The 20,189-nt window shown below is 45.7% G+C and overlaps 1 protein-coding gene across 4 annotated transcripts in view; it reads left to right on the plus strand.

Moving 5' to 3' along the window:
• The window catches only part of PITPNB (phosphatidylinositol transfer protein beta), a 62,042-nt gene extending 52,517 nt beyond the window's left edge, over positions 1-9,525 (plus strand). For 2 of the 4 annotated variants that reach the window (XM_027124414.1, XM_027124412.1), the window contains exons 9-12: positions 662-772; positions 2,572-2,694; positions 6,277-6,362; positions 7,549-9,525. In XM_027124414.1, the coding sequence (XP_026980215.1) occupies positions 662-772; positions 2,572-2,694; positions 6,277-6,324 (282 nt within the window). In that variant the 3' untranslated portion in view covers positions 6,325-6,362; positions 7,549-9,525. The remainder of the gene's footprint in view (positions 1-661; positions 773-2,571; positions 2,695-6,276; positions 6,363-7,548) is intronic. The other 2 variants (XM_027124413.1, XM_027124411.1) reach the window with 1 other exon arrangement.
• The last annotated feature ends 10,664 nt before the right edge of the window (positions 9,526-20,189 follow it).

Here is a 20,189-nt window from a genome sequence, read left to right on the forward strand (position 1 = left end):
CCTGCGCGCCTGCGCTCTAGAGCCCGCGAGCCACAACTACTGAAGCCCACGCACCTAGAGCCTGTGCTGTGCAACAAGAGAAGCCACCGCAATGAGAAGCCTGTGCACCGCAATGAAGAGTAGCCCCTGCTCACTGCAACTAGAGAAGGCCCGCAGCAATGAAGACCCAACACAGCCAAAAATAAAAATAAATAAATTTCTAAAAGAACACAAAAAACAGTGCCCCTCCACTTGCCAGTGTTTGAAGACAAGAAGACGACTAATCTTCCTCATGGTTTTTTTATTGAGGCTCAATAAAATGGATGAGACCTCACCACATCCACGGTGGGAGTGCGATACTGGTGTTATGAGAACCTTTAGGTATTAAAGGCTCACTATTGATATGATGTGAACTGAATTCGGTGTTTAATCTGAAATATGAATAGTGTAATTTGAGGCGGAGCACTGTGCCTATTAAATTGTAGAGCCAGGAAGTAACTTGGTCTGTGGAAGGAGGGTTTGCAGCAGGGGAATACTGCTGCTTTTGCTAAAATGATTTCAAATTTCCAAATACCTGAATTAAACACATGAGATTGTAATTTTCTTCATGTACGTCTGCAATGTTGTTACACAACAGTCAATTTTAAGTCACGATTGCCCATTTTCAATTTTCCTCATGCAGAAGGAGCTGGCAAGCAACCCTGACTGTCCTCAGATGTGTGCCTATAAGCTGGTGACCATCAAATTCAAGTGGTGGGGACTGCAAAGCAAAGTAGAAAACTTCATTCAGAAGGTAAAGTCTGTTCAGAGGATAGTGACTTAAATTTAGGATAAGAGTTGAAGTAGCTATTAATGGTATATTTTCTCTTTTGCCACTTTTTCCTTCTCGTTTAGATGAAATTATTGCCCCTCTGTGTAATTCCTCTCCGCCCTCCTTTTTCTGCCTACAAACAGCAAAAACAGATGCCAGCAGAGGTTTTAAGGGGCTTTCTTTGGAGAAAAGCATAGCGGTTTTTGGTGCAAAGTGCTTTTCTGATGGTTTGCCCAGCTCTTCTGTAGAGCGCCCTTTCCACGTCCAGCATGTCTCCAAGGGTACCCAGGGTCCTGGCACTGGCTGGAGGGAGAGGCCATGCCTTGATGTTGAGGCTCCTCTGTCCCAGCTCGGCTGATAGCCCCTGCACACAGGTCTCTCCTGACACACACTTTCTGTGCCCTGTGCACTTTCCACCTTCTGGTGGGATGTCTTCTTCAGAGATCCTCACTGAGAATAGTTACGCTGAACCTAGGGTGACATAATCTGAGGATCCAGATTCTAATTACCTCTTTTTTATGTCTTCTTTATTCAACTGAAAGTAACACAAGTATTTTGATGTAGAAAGAGGGGAGAATTGCAGTTGCATAGAAACACATGGTTGTAAACGTGTGAGGAACATGGAAAGTTTCTTTGGTATTTAATTTTCCTATAGGGTGAATAGTTCATTCCATTATCATTATATAGAGGCCCCTGTTATATCTCTGAACTTCCCACAACTAGTTGCATCTGAGTTTCACTGTAACTTTTCTACTTTTAAACTGTAACTGCTCTAACATTTTTTTTAAAAAAGGATGTTACACATATAGCTGATTCACTTTGTTATACAGCAGAAACTAACACAACATTGTAAAGCAATTATACTCCAATAAAGATGTTTAAAAAAAAAAAAGGATCTTAAAGTGCTGGAAACTTTCATTATTCTTGGGCCTGCTTGCTGTTGGCCACAGTAGGCACTCTGTAAATACTGGCTTCTTTTCTTCCTCTTGGATCACAATAATAGATTAACAATCCAGTTCTGATAAATAGAAGGTACACATGTAATTGATAAAGTCCATCCTGTTCATGGAAAAAAAAATTTAAGTCGATTGTCCAAACGTACTAAAGTATTCACTGTTTATTGCACTTTTCTCGCTTCTTGGGAAAGTGTAGTAAAACTTAAATAATCCAGCAATTAAAGCCACTAATTATATATGTTAAAGCCACTAAATATATATATATGTGTGTGTGTGTGTGTGTGTGTGTATATATAGGTACCTAGTAACAATAGAGCAGAAAAATTAATGGAGAGTATATAAGAATTCTTAATTTAATAAAACATTTTATTCTAAAGAACCCAGAACTCTCTTCTTTAAGTACATGTTGTATTGTACATCACAATATTTCTTTGAATTGCAGAGAAGTTAAGAATGACAGTGTATGATTTTATAGCAGAAGAAATCAAGTTGACCTTTAGTCACTGACATTAGAAAAAGGTAAAACTAAGTCGGGTCTAGCAGGAGTTCGTGTTGGATCAGAATGCCCACCACATTTGTTTTCAGTTTCTGGTAAATCATTCTGCTTTTGCAAGGAGGATTGTTTCACATTTCAAAGGGAGATTTTTCTTTTTATTTTGTTTTACAAAATGTTAATAGGACGGAATTAAGATTTTCACTAATTGAAATAGTGGTCTTTTCAAACCAAGAATATGTAGATTTCATCGGTTAATTGGGGCACATAAAGTTAATATGTTATGTTAGAGTTTTGCCGTCTTATAATCATTTTCTTCTTTGTTTTAAAAGCAAGAAAAAAGGATATTTACAAACTTTCATCGCCAGCTTTTTTGTTGGATTGACAAGTGGATTGATCTGACAATGGAAGATATTAGGAGAATGGAAGATGAAACTCAGAAAGAACTAGAAACAGTAAGACTTCCCATTCTGGGGAAATTCTCTACTTTCCCCTTTCTAAAACCGTGTGCTTAATAAGTATAGACTTAAAATTAGGAAAAGTGTTATTGAAAGCCATTTCTTAATCTCTATATCCTCAAAACCCAGTTTCTTAGACACTAATATCCTTTTATTCTGATTTCTCTTTTGTTGAGCATCTTTCGTGAAAGTAAATTAGAACTTTGTTGATCCAGAATTCGTTACGTGTAAAATGTTCAGTGGTCTTGTATTCTTTTTCATGCATTGGTTGTCCATGCTGGTGCCTGGTTCACAGTGCTTTTAGGCATTCACTTTATCAGGCCAAGTTGCCTTTGTCATTTTGTTATCGCAGTAAGTTATTAATGCTAGCACAGTAAGTCCTAGTTCGCTATTCTGTAGATAAGATAAGGCTAGTAGTATTGTCATTGATCGCAGAAGTGCCTCCTCCCATCCCACAACTAGCAGTGTCTCCTTATTTCTTACAAGCTTTAGGCAGAAATTCAGGTGATCCTTGGGCTGGAGGTCTGCATGCCGTTTCTCAAAGTTAAGCCCACCCCAGCTCCTCCCGCACCAGAGAGCCGGCCCTGCAGCTCAAGAGCACCCCCTTTCTCCCAGAGTGGTTTCTTCCCCGACTTACTCTTGCATGCGTCTGGTTTTGCTTTTGCTCTGGGCTGCGCTTCTTTTCTGTTGGAAGTAAGGCCCCACGGGGGAAGTAAACCCGAGGAATGTCCAGGGTAGGCTGTGGTTTCCATGCAGGCATCCAGAGTCCTGCCAGCAGTCCCAGTTTGGGAAGCCCCGTGGGCGGGCGGGAGTGTTTGACGAACGCCTGTGTGTGAGGCAGGAACTCCATTTAATCACAGGAGAATGGCAACAAATCAGGTTCTTTGGCACAGAAGGAAATCTATTTGTCTGGCACATAGCATTGTAAAGAATCTGTGTTTAAAATTGCTTACTTTTGGTGATTACAGCAGATCTGCTTCTAATTAGCTTTATACAAACCTTCTGAGAGGACCAGGACATATTTTCTTTATAAGGCAATAAAATGTTTTAACCTTATCTTATACATAAAGTAAACTTTAAGCAGCCTCCAGCTTATGAATGGATTTTGTTCCAAACGTTTTTAAGTTCAGTTTTTGAGATTTGGAACATGTTTTCCCATAGTGACAACATTATAAATTGGGGTTTGGTTTGCAGGCCAGACAATAGAGGCCTCTCTGACCTCAATTTCTCATACTAATAGTATGGCTCTGAGTTCTAGATCTTGGGAGTAAGGTGATAGGATGGCAAGCATGGAAGACCATCCCTTACACCCTTATTTTTAGGCTGGCCCCAGGCAAAATATTTAAACGGACAAGAGTAAGTCGTGGGTAATTGCTACCTTCCTTCCAATGCCTCTCTCCCACTTTTGTCTTCCCTCTCTCAAGAGTCAAGTTCCCTTCTCTGAGCAGCACCCCTCACCACCACCCAGTCTTAGTCCCTTTCCTCCTGCCTTGCCTGGTTTTGCTCCTTCCAGGTGCTCCAGGCTCCAGTAATAGCTGCCACCTCTGCCTCCAACCCCTCCAAGCAGCCGGTGTCAGCTGAACATCAAGAAGAAAGCAGCAGGATTACACATTCATTCCCACTAAGCTTATGGTACAGCCTTGGCATCTCCAAAAAACGATTTGCCAACACCAAGAAGAAACAGAAAATGGACTTACATTTATTGACTCGAACTCTCAGGAAGGAGGTTTTCATTTGGTTTTGATTTCTATGCTGAAGGCCCATCCATAGCATGAGGAAGAGTGGTGATGGCTGAAGGGGTAACGAATGGAGCCCTCCCTGGTTTGGGCTCTGGACCCCTCGGACGGAACTTGGCCGAGGCCTTGTCTTCCCCCAGGGGAGTGCTTACTTCCCTCACAAGTTTTTAGTCTCAAGGTGCCTGAACACAGCGCCAATGGGAGAGCCCTGACAGGAGGTGGTGACTGTGGCTGCCACCTGTGGCAGAGGGCCTGCAGGCTCAGCTGCTTCTCCATGCACATCTGTTACTTGTGAGTTGGGAATCGCACTCGAAAAGAAGGTGTTAAGAAGTGTTACACAGAAGCCCAGTTTATTAGAAAGCATCATTATTGTATCCACATGGCTTAAACTGACAAATTCCCTCATGAAGTTGGTAGAAATCTGTTATTGGTTCAGGGCTGGGAATCCATGGCAGTATCTTTGTTAAATATTTCAAAAATACTTCAAGTCAGATTGCAGGGTTAAATGCTGATCATCTTAATGTTAAAGCCCATTTATTTTGTTCTAGGTCACTGGGGAGTGCTTTATTCCACAGCCCATTGCTGCTGCTCTGAGTCCTAACAGTTGGTTAGTGAGCATCTCAGTCTGGGCAGCATCATGCCCACAGGCCAAAATGCCTACCCAGAAAACACCTGCCTCCTGAAGAGGCGTAACATTTTCAAGTCCTCTTCACCACGGAGGAATTTCCCCTTTTCTTGAGGTCCTGTTTCCCTGACACCTGATGATAGAATGTGATGTGTTATAATTCTCTTCTTAACTCACAAATATCTGAAGAATTGGATTTCTTTCAAATGGGTTTTGGCCCTGGAGAGAAGGCGTAGCACCTCAAGAGGTTAGGCATGAGAGGAATGCCCCTGCCTGTAATCCTGAAGAGGAAATACTGGGGTTAGGCCCAGCAACTGAAGGAGTACTTAGGGCAACGTTATGCCTGTTCTCAACTGGACCTTCAGGAGGGATCGGGAGAGGGGGGAAGGGTTGAGCTTCAGAAATGTGTTTATTACATGTGTTCCTTTTCTGTCCATTCTTTTCTAATTTTCTCATTGAATTGTCTCTAGGCCGTTGTTGTGAATGCCTGTCTTTTCTGATGCCTGTCCTTGTGTCCATTGTTTCTCATACATTGTTCCTGTGTTCGCTTGTTCTTCCTTTTGTCCTCCCTCTTTTTAATAAACTTCCTGTAAAGAACTCCTTTGAGGGACACTGGTCTCAGAAGCCAGAGGTGGCCACACCTCATGGCTTCCTGTCTGGTCAAGGGACTATGAAAAGGTGAACCAGACCATCGGGGCATTTTCTCACACTGTATTAGTGAACAGTTCATTTACCCTGGCTATCTTTGATAATTTCACATCATCAGTCTGCAGGCTTTTGTTTCCTAGATTAGAGAATAGATACATTTTTTGTGCTGTGGTAAGAAAAGCCTTTTGCAAGATTTACTTTAGATCAAGGTAACTACAGAAGGGCCTCGGAACTTTTTTTTTTTTTTTTTGCGGTACGCAGGCCTCTCAATGTTGTGGCCTCTCCCGTTGCGGAGCACAGGCTCCGGACGCGCAGGCACAGGCCTAGCCGCTCCGCGGCATGTGGGATCTTCCCGGACCGGGGCACAAACCCGTGTCCCCTGCATCGGCAGGTGGACTCTCAATCACTGCGCCACCAGGGAAGCCCTGGAACTTCATTTTTAATGTGGATATGCTTGTAAATAGGCAGCGGTCACTTCACAATCTCTTCTAGATCTTTTTTCTCCCCTTGCTTACTAACCCAATTTAGAGTCTGTGATTTCAGCAGCTCATGATTTTATTTTACGTTTAGATGCGTAAGAAGGGTTCCGTCCGAGGCACGTCGGCTGCTGATGTCTAGATGAGTCCCCTGTAGGGTCAGAGACAATATCAAACTGTGTAAGTGAAGACCTGGGTAAAAAGAATGTTTAAAAACCAATACCTTTTTGGTAATGGGTAGTTAACTTGCTGAGTGGAGACAACATATTAAGTATGGTTTAATTTTTAGAATGTAAGAGGTATATATTTCAGACATCGACAGTGAACACCTGAGTTATTCTGTAAGAATTTTATCTGTGGAAGAGGTTGAATTTAGTAATCTAAGTTAGTTCTTAGTGTTATGGGTCAGAATCCAGCTGCCAAGTACGCTTACTCATCATGCAGCACTGTCCTAGAAACCAGCTGAGTTTTCATCCATAGCCAGTTAACCGACCTATTTCTCACTAGGATCATTTGTGGTTAGTAAGGAAATATGTAAAAGCATTTAAAGTCAAAGATCCTTCATCCCATGCCATAAGGGCCAATCTCAATCATTCATTTTAGTTGACAATTTTTGAATATCAGGAAGGCTTCCTTCATGTTGACTGTGCAGTCTTTATATTTAGCTTTAATATGTGTAAATGCACTGTTTTTTGTTTACAGTGTAAAATATTTCTATGGTCTTATTTCTTTCACACAGATTTACATGCCTAGATAAGAGATTTTCCTAGAGGGGAAAAAAAGAGCCTCAAAATCTACCCCACATATTGAAAGCAGGATGAAAAACAAAAATCGGCAGTACACTGTCGTCATTTGTTAATATGGAGCTATGATGTTTATTGAGACAAATGACAAGACAGAACACACTTCTTACCCCACTGTTTCTTGGCTGCCCCCTGACGTGTGCTACCTGCTCTTTAATTATTGAACACCGGAGAAACGAAATGTTCAGTCCTGAAGAAAAATACCAAATAAGAATGGATGAACTCTGCCAGGATTCCTCCAAAGCCCTTTTCTTAAAATTTAGTGTTCATTTACAATTTTTAAAAAAATTTATTATTACTTTCACTAAGGTCTTCTGAGTTTCTATGATTTATTTCTGCTTCTAATTTATTTTCCCTCTGATGAAACAAAATATTATGCCCTTAGTAAGACCAGAATCAAGAGATTAAACGTTAAAAATGCAGTAGTTGGGGTGCATTGTCTGCCAGAAGTTTTGTTACACTGAGGATTTTTTTCCAAGAGAATGTTTGTGACAAGCTGCGGTCTAACATTTTTTGCGTCTCTCTGTATTTTAACACATTGCACTGTCTCGCTTTCCTTACAGTTACGTAATCAAGGTCAAGTAAGGGGAACAAGTGCAGCCAGTGATGAGTGAAGAAGAATCTGACCATGTCTCGCAGTGTTGACGTTTCCCAGACGTGTGCTTGTGGTTATATGCCCACAGGCACAGGTCCCAACCACGTGTGTATATATGTGTGTCTATCTGTAGCTGTATATAAAACGCATGTAGAGCTGCAGATCAAAATACACACACTAGTGTATATATGTACATACATACTGAAGGGATTAGTACAATTTCTCCAAAGTACTGTACCTATCTTCAGCAAGAATGCAAAAGAAAATATTTTCAATATATATACCTGGAACAGATTTTAATAATTATCAGAGTAATACCATTAATGGACAAATTGACTGCAGTGTAATACTAGCTGGTATGTTTCATAAATGGCAAGTTGTGGACCAATATATATATATGTAGCCTTTTATTACTCTTCTGTTCTTTTAAATCAGTCTCTTATAAATTTTAATTTTAGTGCCATAATCAACAGACTCCCACAGAAAAATTTATTAGAAATCTTTTGGTATTCCAAGGAATTTGGAATGTAACTCTGAATGTATTTATAATCATTTATTTCTGGATTTTCATTATCATACAGCCAAACTGGATAATATCTATTAGTAAGTAGTAGAGTTACAGACCAATTTTTACTTGTTTGCCCCAAGGAAAAGATCCTTTTAAAAAAATTCCATTTTTTATTGGATTTTTGTATGTTGAATTTCAAGTATTTTTCTACATCAAGTCTAGCAAAAATGGAAATGACAGTCTGTGATTTATAACAAACACTATACAATTTTCAGGCTTCTGTTAGGCAAAGAAAGAAATTGATAAAGAAATTAATAGGATTGTAGGCTGTTTAGAAAAATTGGACGTACAGCACTTCCATGGAGTCTTGTTTCTGAAATGACTGCTTTCTGAAATTACAGCTTGGAAACTATGCAAAGGATCTAGATTCCTCACAGCTTACATGGTAGAATATAGATAGTGATGACATTTTGCTCTTTTCATGTTGAAATATACTTTAAGGGGGAGATGCTGCCTTTGAGATAAGAAGAGGTTCAGAGGCAGCATGAGGCTTGTCTGCACATGGTTAGGAGGCCCTGCCAGGGGCCAGCGCAGTTCCACCCGTTGGGATGTGCTCTCAAGTAGGATGTCATTAGAACATATCCTGAAAAGGCATCATGAAAATGACGGTTAGAAGCTGCTGCCCCTTTTTTCTTTCTTTTTTCCTTTTTTTTTTTAAAGAAAGGAACAATAGCTAGGTAAGATTTTTATTATCTTTCTCTGTCCAAATCCAGTTTTTCTCCTGTCAGTCCTGGGAGCTTGAATAGAGTGGTATTGTTGAAGCCTTCAAGTCACAAACCATCTTCTTTAACCTCCCGTCCCTCCTACAGCACACAAGCCCCTACGTGGTCATATCACATTAGTAATCTGATTTGCTGACAGTCCTGCCCTCCCTGCTCCTTGTTTTCCCACGACCTGTGTCCCCACTGAAGTGATCACAGTGACTTAGACAAGGATGTTTAGGATCACTCCTGCGCTGTGATACCCTTTATCCTCAGCTGCAGACCCCACGTCGCACATGTCCTCTGTGTACTCAGGATCAAGACTGATGTTTACTCTCTGGGCACCGTTGTAGGATAGGTTTTGTCAAAGCATAATCATTGTCTGCAAAGTGATGCCAGGAAGATTATTGCTAATTTTGTGAAATAAAGAGTCTAGCCTTCTCCTTTTAATGAACTTAACTCTCGCTGGCGTCTGTAGCATCATTGGGAGCTTAGACGCACACGGAAATGAGAGCCCAGCGCATGGATTTTAATGTTTTTCTAACAACTGTGGAGATTTGAGGGAATGTGTGGTGAATGTAAAATATCTAGTTTACTTGGCAGTCTCTTGTGTAAATTACAGTAAAACAAAGTAAATGAAATTTAAACAAAAAATAAATTTGATCACAAAATGCCACTTGTGTGCCTGAGTGGTTGTTTCCCTGATGCCACGTCTGGTTTAGAATGCTGTGGACGACTTCTCTGCTGTTTTTTCAGGAATTCTCTAATTTGCAGCACTACCACTCTGGGAAAAAATTTTTTTTTAATTTGTCCTTAAAATCTGAGCAGTAAAGAAGGATTATATATTAGTCTCAGGGGTTTTTAAAAACTATTCTTAAAGGGGAAAAATAAGGAAAATCCACAGTATTTTTTAAAGTACTCAGTAAGCATTTTGCTGTTAGATTCTGCTCATTTCAAGATCGTGGCTTTTTGGTTTGGGGCCATGTTTTACATCTCCTCTTTTAGGACTTGGTCACTTCCAATCTTCCAGTTTTGGACACGTAACAACTATTTTCTTGTGGTGCCAACTTACATTCTAGAGCGGTTCAACCTTCAGAGAGGTGGCCAGGTATCTGGATGGATTTAATAAAATGTTTTATTTCCAGGGTGTTCTTGTGTTTGCTTTCTGAGGTGATTTTCTTAGTGTTTTATTTCAGAGAGTGTTTGCATTCACGTGGACCGTCATTCGTGCGTTCAGCAGTGTGAGCTGAGCTCTTCCACGCCCAGTACTCGGGTCCCCTGGAGGTGCCAGAGTGAGCAGCAGTGCAGAGTCCAGGGTGGGAGACAGGCGTGTTAAGAGGCAGATGACAGCTCAGTCTGATTAAGTAGTCGTTTGACAGTAGAGAATTGGTGGAGAGAGATCTTAAGATGTCATCCACATCTTACAGATGAGAAAGCAAAAGTCCAGGCCAAAGGCAGCTTGGCAGTGGGGACCCTTGGAGCCCCCCTCCTGGCCCCTCGCCGAGTCTTGGACTCCTTTTCTGTCACTGGGGCCCTGGTACCCTGTAGTGTTCAGGGTCGGCTGAGGCACTGTATCCTCTAGCATGTGTTGTGTCCTCTTCAGTGTGATTTCTCCCCTCCTGTTCTATCCATTTACCAAACTGCCTCCTGGTTGATCTAAAAATCACTGTGGACCTAACACCTGGCTTTTAAATAGCTCACTTTTCTCTCCCCTTTTCAACTGGCTAAGCTGTAAAGTTTCACAGCCCCACCTCCCCCTCAGATCTTGTCTCTGAGGAAGTAAGAGACATTTATTAACAGTTGTTTTGTCCATTTCCCCTCAGCAGTCGAGTTGACAAGAGGTCGGCATAGAATTCCCTGTTCCTGACGATTTGGAAGGAGAATGTTCTGACTGTTGTTAGACCCTCACACCTGATACCATTGAGAGCCACTGAATGTAAGGAGGTAGAGTTCAGTGAGTCCAAAATTTGATTTTTTTCAATGCTGCCCTCACTGTCAGCTTTAGAGTTTGGGACTTCACGTGACTGGAGGGAGGGAGGGAAGGTGCTGGGGGATAGGTTAAAGGTCGTCCTACTGACCCTGGAGCATCTACAGGGTGTGCTTCCTAGGAACCCTGCCAACATCACTTGGGGTTATGTCTTCTGACTTGGAAATATTAAACAACAGCGATCCCTCCAAAACCAGTTCTTAAACCAGACTGGATTAGGGAAAGTAGAAAATTTTGAGTGTTCTGTTATGCTAGGGCTACTGTTTCAAAAAAAATTCAGCATGTGTCAATCAGAGGTTCTCAACATTGGCTCCACTTAGAATCATGGGGGGAGCCTTTAAAAATACCGTTGCCCACCAGTTGCCTTTCTATGGCTTGGGTTCAGTGTGCCCCGTTTTCAAAGGCCAGGGAGAGAGCTTAGAGAATTCCTGCTCCTGGAAGATCATCGAGAAGACCTTCTCTCCAAGTAATCAGACTCCTGCCCATTCTTCAAAGCCCAGGGCAGCCTTTCTTAACCTGGAGTGACCTCTAGCAGTCTACACCCCTCCCTTGGCTCTTAACAGACTGCCGCCTTGGTTAATACATCTGTATGTTTTGCTTCCCAAGTGAGCTCAGGAACTCCTCATGGGCAGGAGTCACAGTTGTACCCCAGAATCACCTCTCCCGATGGAAAGTTTGACTCTGAAACTGATCCTTTTGTCCACAACAGATTCCTGCCTATGCTGTGCAAGGCCCCCTTTGAGTCCTGGGGTTAGAGTGGAGGGGAGTATGATGAAAAATTCAGTAAGATCAGATTTCTGCCCTCAGAGAATCAAATCCCGACAGCCAGCTGCAGCAGGAGGTAGCAGTTCTGGTAGCTCAGGGTACTACTAAGTACGTTGAGAGAACAGACGAGGGAGCTCCAGGTCCGCATTCCCTCCTCACTTTTCCAGACATTAACAGGAGCTTTGGTAGACTCTTCAAACTGAAGAAGTCTAAGACCAAACTCTTTAAGTCTTTCCTCTTTCCCCTAAATGTACTTCTTTCTCCCATCGGTTAACTGTGTCACTGGCTGCGCTGCCCAAGCTAGAAATCCTAGCTGGTCACCGAGTCTTAAAAGGGCCCCCAAACGCTTGTGAAATCCTGCTCCTCTTGAACATCCTGGTCCAAGCCATGCTCCGATGGGTTGTCCTCTTATCTAGGGCAGGGGTCCGCAAACACAGTAAATATGTTAGGCGTTACAGACCACATGGTCTGTCACAGCTATTCAACTCTGCCCTTGCAATGCAAAAGCGGCTGTAGACAATATGTAAAGTAAGTGTGTCTGTTCCGATAAAACTTTATTTACACAAACAGGCAGTGGGCCAGATTTGGCTGGTGAGGCCGTAGCTGCCAAGACCTGGTCTAAAGCATGGAAAGCCTTAATCAGTCTCTGCCAGAGGTGACTTTCTGGAACGCCCCTGATGGTGCTACACCCCTGCTTGAACACCTGCATGGCTCCGTGAGGCCCAAAAGACCAGTACAGTCAAGGCCAGTGACCAGCGAGAGCCTCCCTCTGCTGTCTGTAAAGTGGAGCCAGTGACGTTCATCCACCTCATGGCCGTTGGATGGGTGAAAGGGACTGAGCAGATTTCCGCTGCCCCGGCATGGATGCTGTCCCTAGAAAGGCTCTAAGCTGAGGAAGACAGTTGCTGCTGTTTGCCATCTGATTCCCAGCCAATACCCAACCGGAAGTTGAAGGGTAGAGCTGTGGTGTGCTAACAAAAGCTGTTGATGTATAAAATACAATGAAGACAATGCTGGTTAGCTAAACTCTTCTCGATTGGCATATTTTATATCGCTGTATGTCTGTTGTCCAGAAAATACCATCTGTGGCTGTTAAACTAAAATGCTATTCTCATGGGAAAGCTCACAGATGCCCTATACATTTCCCACAATTAAAATCTGGCTCCTTAGATACCACTGCCAACGTGCTAACCTGAGCTCGGCTCCGTGGCTCCTGACTGGGCATGGTAAGGTTAGGCCTTTGCCTAGAAAAGCAGCCCGGAGTTTCCCTGAGTCAGTGACACTCAACTTTGGGTCGAATCTGTTTACTCCTTGGATTTCTGAGAAGCAGTAAAGCACTGTGACACGTCTCCGCCTCGTTGATCCCTTATATATTCTGACACCACCTGCTAATCAGCCGATAGCAGAATTGCCTTGCACTCCAGACTGAGGGAGCCTCATGAAGTGGAACAGAGGAGTGGCTTACGGTGTTTATTAATGTATGTGCTAAACAAAAGCCTCGCCTCTGGGCATCCCCTTGCACGCCAGCTCCCTGCAGCCTGGAATACTGATGGCATGTTCTCTCAGAGCCGCCTCGACTTTCCCATGGCCCTGGAAGGCCTGAAACGACTCAGCTTGCCAAGAGGTGCTGTGAGTGCTTCCCATCCAGGGTGTTCCGTAGCCGTCACTCCAAAAATGTTCCCAGAGAGACACTGTGTAGGCTGAGACTTCTCTCAAGTAAGTCTGGAGGGAGGCTTAGGACCAAGCCCAGAACAGCCATTCGTTCATTTAGATCAGAGGGTGGCAAACTTTTTCTATAAAGGGCCATATAGTAAATATTTGGGGCTTTGTGGGCCATACAGTTCCTGTTGCAGCTACTCAACTCTGCCTTTGTAGCTTAAAAGCAGCCTCAGATGTTGTGTAAGTGAATGGGTGGGGTTGTGTTCCAATAAGACTTCATTTACACAAACAGGTGGTGGGCTGGATTTAGCCCCAGGGCCCTAGTTTTCCGAGCTCTACTTTAGATTCTTTCCGGCCAAAGCGGCCAACACTTAGTAGTGTATGTCAGGCATTGTTCTAATAAGCACAACATGTAAATGGCCGCCTTTAATCTTCACTACCACGCTATGAAGTAGGTGCTGTTATCACCCCTTCTTACAGATGAGGAAACTGAGAACCAGGTAAGTGTAGTTTTGCTAGGTATTATTACAGAAAGCAGGGGAGCCAGGGATATAATCCAGGGACCTTTCCGGAGTCACGCACAACCACTGCCCATCGTCCCGTCTCCCTGTGTCTGACAGCTGCAAGTTTCCATGCCTGTGGCATATACTAAGGCCAACATAAGGAGCAGCCATCACGATAAAAATTCTACTGAGGACACTCTGTGTTCTTAACCACCACTTAGGAGCAAAATTCCATGACCGATTCTTCCCAGAGCTCAGAGCCAAGAAAACTTCCTCAACAGTGTTGAATTTCCCCCTCAGTCTTCGTATCAGGAAACTCCCATGTTGCATTTTATGTGCAACTGAGGCAACCTCTTTAGGCAGGCTTCCTGGCATCACTCCACCCCCACCCACCCAGTCCCCCTTGCCACCCCTCATACTTGAATTCTGTGACGGTGCTGTGAAATTTGAGGGTTTGTGGTTCTCCTGTGTCCACGACTGCTAGGTAAGTTCCCTCAAACTCCTTGGGGGGAAAGGTTTAGTGATGATTCTGATGTATGTAGAAACACAACGTCTGTTCCATTGAGGTGAGAAATCAGGAGAACTGCAATCACTCTTCAGCTGCAGGAAATCTCGAGGCCTGTGACTACCTGGAGGGGAACCACCAGGGTTGTTTTGTTAGCTTTGCGGGCTTGTGGGTAGTTTTTTCCTCCAAGAATTGTCCTCAGTATTTCACTTTACAAGAGACTCTTCCTTGAAACTATTTTTGTAACGCACGAGACCTTGAGAGCACTTCCCCATATGTGAATGCCCAGTCGTGCCTTGTATCACTGGGGATAAGAATTTTCAGTTCAGCATCTGGTGGCCCATGAGCTCACTCCTCTTCCTAGGTGCGTGCCAGAAAGCCGTCGGGGGGGATTTCACGATTCCTCCTGGCACCTCCCAACCCAACAGGCTCAGATTTTCCACTTGTGTGACTGAGGTCAGTGCCTGCATTCTGGCTGGCAAGCTCCCCACATATGCTAGTGCCAGGCCTTAGGCAGGGGCTTCTCTCATTTGCCCTGGAATTCACTCCCCTAGTTGGCCCTCTCCATCCTGCTTGCCACCCATGGGGTGGGGAGGCTCCATCAGAGACTGGGGACAGCCTGACCCAGCTCTGGCTCTGGGCCACCAGGCTGAGATGCAGCCCCTGCGTTTGCTCAGGCCTGAGAGTGAGTACGGAAGAGTCCTCTAGCCAGGAGAGGAACAGTGGGATTACTGTTGCTTACAAAGAGCTCCATCCCTTCCTTGTCAACCCACGAGAGAATGTGGAGGTCGGCAACCATGACCACTGCCATGGGGTTTACTGCATGGTCACTGCCGCTGACTCTCCCGAAAAGGCCCCGCTGGACATGGGGGCTTTGCCATCCGCCGCCTGCATTCCAAGCCTGCCACGTCCACTTACTGAGCAACGGGCCAGCAAATAAGTCTTGGCCCCTCTGAGCCTCACTGTCCTGCCAGTGAAGGTTGGGGTAACAATACCAACATGGAACGTGGCCAGGAGACACAAATGTGTAAGTAGTGTGTGAAAATCTCTCCAGCACTGGATTTGCCCCTGGGTTGCTCTACTAATCAGCTAGGGTGACCAGCCATCCTGGTTCGCCCAGGATGGAACTTTGGGTGCTACAACCAAGACAGTCCTGGGCAAATGAAGACCATTGGTCACCTTATTTTTAGCCCCAAATGTCAAGATTCTTGAAGCGAACAGCTTTCACGTAGAAACAAATAAATAAACTGAACCCAAATTGTATAGGAAACAGACTTGTTTTGTAGCCTGATGTGCCCCAAACTAACTAACTGCCTCTCTCTCTCCAGCCCAAGGAGGTGCTGGCCAGGAGGGCCTGGAAGTGCTTTCCTCAGGTGGGGTGACTCATCAAGGACGGAGCAAATCCCTTCTCCACCCAGGCCTCCTCTGCTCCAGCTCACAGGTTCACCCTGACACCATCCTGGGGAACAGGAAGTTCTCATTACTTCCCATAGGTCAAGAAGCTGTCCTCGGCTAAAAAGAGGCTGTACTTCCTGCAGTCAAGGCCTCTCTCCCAAAGCAGGTGGGTCAGGTCATTCCATCTTTGCTTCCAGGACAGAGACCAACCTCCTCGCTGTGTGTTGGCCCGGAACCCTCTCCATCCTCACCCTCACCTCCAGGCTTCAGCCACATGTGCCTCATTCCAGGTTCTGAGACCAAAGCCCACGGTGCCCTCTAGGCCTGGAGCCCCCTTCCCTCCCCTGTTCATCCTTCAACCTCAGCCCAGGGGCCCCATCCTCCAAGATGCCTCCCCTGACCTCCCGAACAGGCCAGCATCCCTACTGGGTGCTGCCATCTGCCAAGCCGGGAGCGCCATAAAGGCGGGGACCAGGAGCACGAGCGGCACTCGCCAGCGCAGGCTCAGGGCCTGCCTCGGAGTCATCCACACTCCACAGATCTGTTTTGAATGAATGGAGCCGAGAAGCCCCAAATTTAACCCCTCTCCTCCCACGCCTTTCCCACCGAGCAGCAGGCAGTCTCTCTCCATCATTACCTGTTAACCATTCCCCTGACCCTGCCTGCAGCCCAGCCGAGGCCACATCCCAGTAACAGCCACCCCACCTCGCTCCCCTCCCATCATTTGCGAGGAAATATTTCTGTTTTATGACTAACTCTGCTCCTCATTTCTCTCGCGTTATCTTAATGAATTAACTGGGTCCCCATCGTTCCCGCGGCCCCCTGCGGTTTATGAGCTGTACAGCAATATCTGCGATCTTAGTCAACCCACACAGTTGTTGTGCTGGTTCCTATTACAGTAATTGGCATAAACTTTATTCTTTTGCAGAGAGATTTTTTGGCCCGCTGAGACTGCATAACCATCTGCCATAAATTGAGACTAGTACGGCTTATTTTGGTGAATGCAAAATTGGATCCCATTCTTTACTCTGTGGCTTGATTCAACTTCCAGATGGTTAATCCACATGAAGTAATAGGAATGCACCACAGCTCTGCTTAGCTGAAGATGGAGACGTAATATTTATTTGCTGATGTGGAAGCCTCCAAACGCTGCCCCGTCGGGATGTCAGTATATAACGCAGCAGCACAAAAAATGTTGGCTTGTCCACAGGAGCGACAGTGTTCCTCTGAGTTTTCATGGGGGACCCCTGATGTCATTTTTTTTTTTTTTTTTCCTAGTCTGCCCGTGACCTAATCTCAAGAGATTTTGTTCTCTCCTGGGCTGTTTCTTATCAGCTATGTCTGCCCATGTAGCCGGCTTCACATCTGCTTTGACTTTAGTGCCTGTGACATTTTCATTAATACTTCTTCAAGGTTGAGCCTTGATTCCAAATATCCTGCCGCTCACGGAAGCCATAGCTCAGCTGTGCCCAGCTGGGGGCTGCTGGGAAGTTTGGCCCAGTGGTATCAACAAGCTTGGACATCTCCACCCGGTTGGGTTAATCAATCCGTTTTTACTTTTATTTCTGCCCACACTGGCCCGCCACGCCGGGGGATGGGATGCTCTGAAAGAGATCTAGGTCAGCAGATTCGGGGGCTTAAGTCTCAATTGTGTTTCCACTCCCGGGAATCTTGACTGCCTGATCTGCCGAGATTACGCACCCCCGCCAGCCACCTTGCCCTTGCAAACTCACCCTGGACTTCCCAGCCCAGCCATGTTTCCCCATCTACCCTGGGGAAGACTGGGACTCAGGGCCTCCTCTCTGTACCCGCCCAGGTCCCTGGGAACCACCTACATTTGAATTACCAGAGGATGTTAAAAATGCACACGCCTGGATTGAGGGAGAGAAACTGTCCCAGTTTGCTCAGTACTATCCTAGTTTTAGTACTGAGAGTCCTGTGTCCTGGAAAACCCCACCAGATCTGGGCAAACCAGGACGGTTGGTCACCCTACTTGGGCCCTACCCCAGACCCCAGAATGAGAACCTCTGAGGGCTCAGGCCTAGGGATCTAGTTTTGATCAGTTCCCATGGGTGATTCTGAGAAGCTTGGAACCACAGGTACCCTCAGGGCCCATGTTCTCTCACTTTGCATGAATGTAGCACACGATACCCTCATCACTTTCTTTGGTAGAGTGTTTGATTCCCTCACTGTGAGATCCTCAAGGGAAGGGATCAGCCCAGTTCGCTTTTGCCTTCAGTTCCCAGCTCTGTGTCTGGCCCACAGTCGACACTCAGAACAGACCGACGGAAGAAATAATTGGATACAAGCAAATATCCATGCCGGGGAAAGTGACCCAGACCTGTTTCCCACGTACTTTTCCAAAGTTCTAGGGTGGACTCAATTAGAAATTAGATCAAGGAAATTCTAGTAGAGCAGGAATTGGATCTAGGATATTTTTTTAAGGGAGTGAAAACCTTGAACGTTCCAAGATGGAACAAATAAGCAATTAGATCTAAGAAATTCTGAAATGGAATGGACTGGAACCGTGAACGTCCTAAGACAGAATTGTTTTCTTCCTTAATCGTCATGGGAGCTTCTGCAGGCAGAGAGAACAAGAGGCCATATGCCATGTACCTGATTATCAAAGCCTAGCATCCCTTAGTGCTTTCAAATGTTTAAAGTCTGCAGCTCCTCAAATAATCACAGCTGTGCACGAAGACGGACTCAAGTGTGAGGTCTCCAGGCTGAGCAGTGGGGATCAGGGAGCCCAGAAAACATGCTAAGCTGAGGGGAAGGAGTAGGAGCCAGTGTCTGGCCCTGGCAGGATCCCAGCATCACAATCCTTCACCCCTCAGCCTGGACAGGGCTCAGCCAGGTGATGGCGGTCTCCCCATCACCGGAGTGCAACCTCCAGCTTAACTGAGTTGCCTCAGGCAGCAGATCCTGCTGCTTCCTAATGTAGTTTCCTTGTCTTTTCAATAAAGATGGAAAGACTCTTCGCTGGTTATGGCTTTAAAGTGGGTGCAACATAAAGGATTATTTGTATGGGTTTTACGTGTCTGTGAAAACACTGAGGTTGACCCAGGGTCCTAGTCCCAAACCCTGTTCATGATAATCCCGTTGGTAAGAGGGAGTGCACACGAGGAGTAGAGTCTGCGAAGGTAAAAGGGAGCCCAGGGATCACCTTAACAGGGGTCACGCCCGCTGGCTTGAACCCACTGGGCTTGGTGGCTGTCAGCATGCTTGTTCAAGTGGATAAAGCAAAGCCCAGTGACAGGCTGCAGTGGAGGGAGCCCGGGGCACAGCTGAGCAGATGTGCCTCCACATCCCCCTCCATCTCCCCCCTCCCAGCCCCCCACGTCCCCGCCGACTGGGTCAAGTGCGCCTCTCCCACCCCACATCCCTGCATTGGTTCCTATGGGCTCCACCTTGAACGCGCATCCAGACTCCGACCCTTCTCACCACACCCACAACGACCGTAACCCAGCCCAGCCACCATCTTCTCTCCCTGGACTGTTGCTCAAGACCTTCCTAACTGGCCCCTTCTCTTCCCATAGAGAAGCCAGAGTGGTTCTTTTAAGTATCAAACAAGTTGTGCCCCCCTCTGCTCAGAGTGCCCCTGCGTAGCTGACAGTGACCCACTAGACGCCTCTCTGTCCCTACCGGCCCCTGCTCCTCCTCTCCCTCGCTCCACTCCAGCCACACTGGCCTCCTGCGGGCCAGTTCTCCAAAACAACAGGCGAGTCCCCTCCAGGGCCTTTGCACTGGCTGCTCCCACTGTCTGGAACACTTCCACCAGAGCCCCTCCCAGTTCCCTCTCCTGCCTCACTCAGATGCTCTAATGTCCAGGAGGGCCTTCCCAGGCCACCTTATACAAAACAGGCCTCCCCGCATCTGTCATAGCTCTTTATCCTTCATAGCACTTATCACTACCTGCATGGTGTGTGTTGTGTGTGTGTGTTGCTTGTCTCTTCCCACTGGACTAGAAGTTCCATGAGAGCCAATTTCGCGCTGCCCTCCATGCCTGGAACCCTGTGTGATCTGTACTAGGTGCTCAGTAAGCATTTGCAAATGAGTAACTCTGGCGTTTCTCCCATGTGAGAGGAGGCTGGTGACTCTCAGTGAACCACATGGTAGACACAAAGATCACAGCATAACCGAACAGGGCTGTCCAAATGTAATGATGGCCATTAGCGTCTCTCCACCCCAGAGCAGCGATTCTGGAGGAATCTGTGTAATTGGAGTACAATTAAGCATATGGCAGTGTTTCCACCAGCCCATAGATCTGATTCTGAGCTTCCCCGAAGTGGGCTCTGGTTTCTTTCTTTTTCCCCGTAACAACAACCTGGATGCACCATCGGGTGGGCCCCATGGTCTGGATCACAGGGGAATACTGGGGAATGAGATTCATGCTAACAAGATTTAATCCTGAGACACTGGGCTATATATCCAGTGGCGATTTCCTGGATTTTGCAGCCAACATAAATAACAGCGAGAGGATTCCTGCTGCGTGACGTGAGGTGCGTCCTGCTGGTCTGGGGCAG

Source organism: Aethalodelphis obliquidens, unplaced genomic scaffold (assembly GCF_003676395.1).
Source record: "Aethalodelphis obliquidens isolate GAN/ISIS:26980383/991018 unplaced genomic scaffold, ASM367639v1 scaffold28, whole genome shotgun sequence".
NCBI classification, from domain to species: domain Eukaryota; kingdom Metazoa; phylum Chordata; class Mammalia; order Artiodactyla; family Delphinidae; genus Aethalodelphis; species Aethalodelphis obliquidens.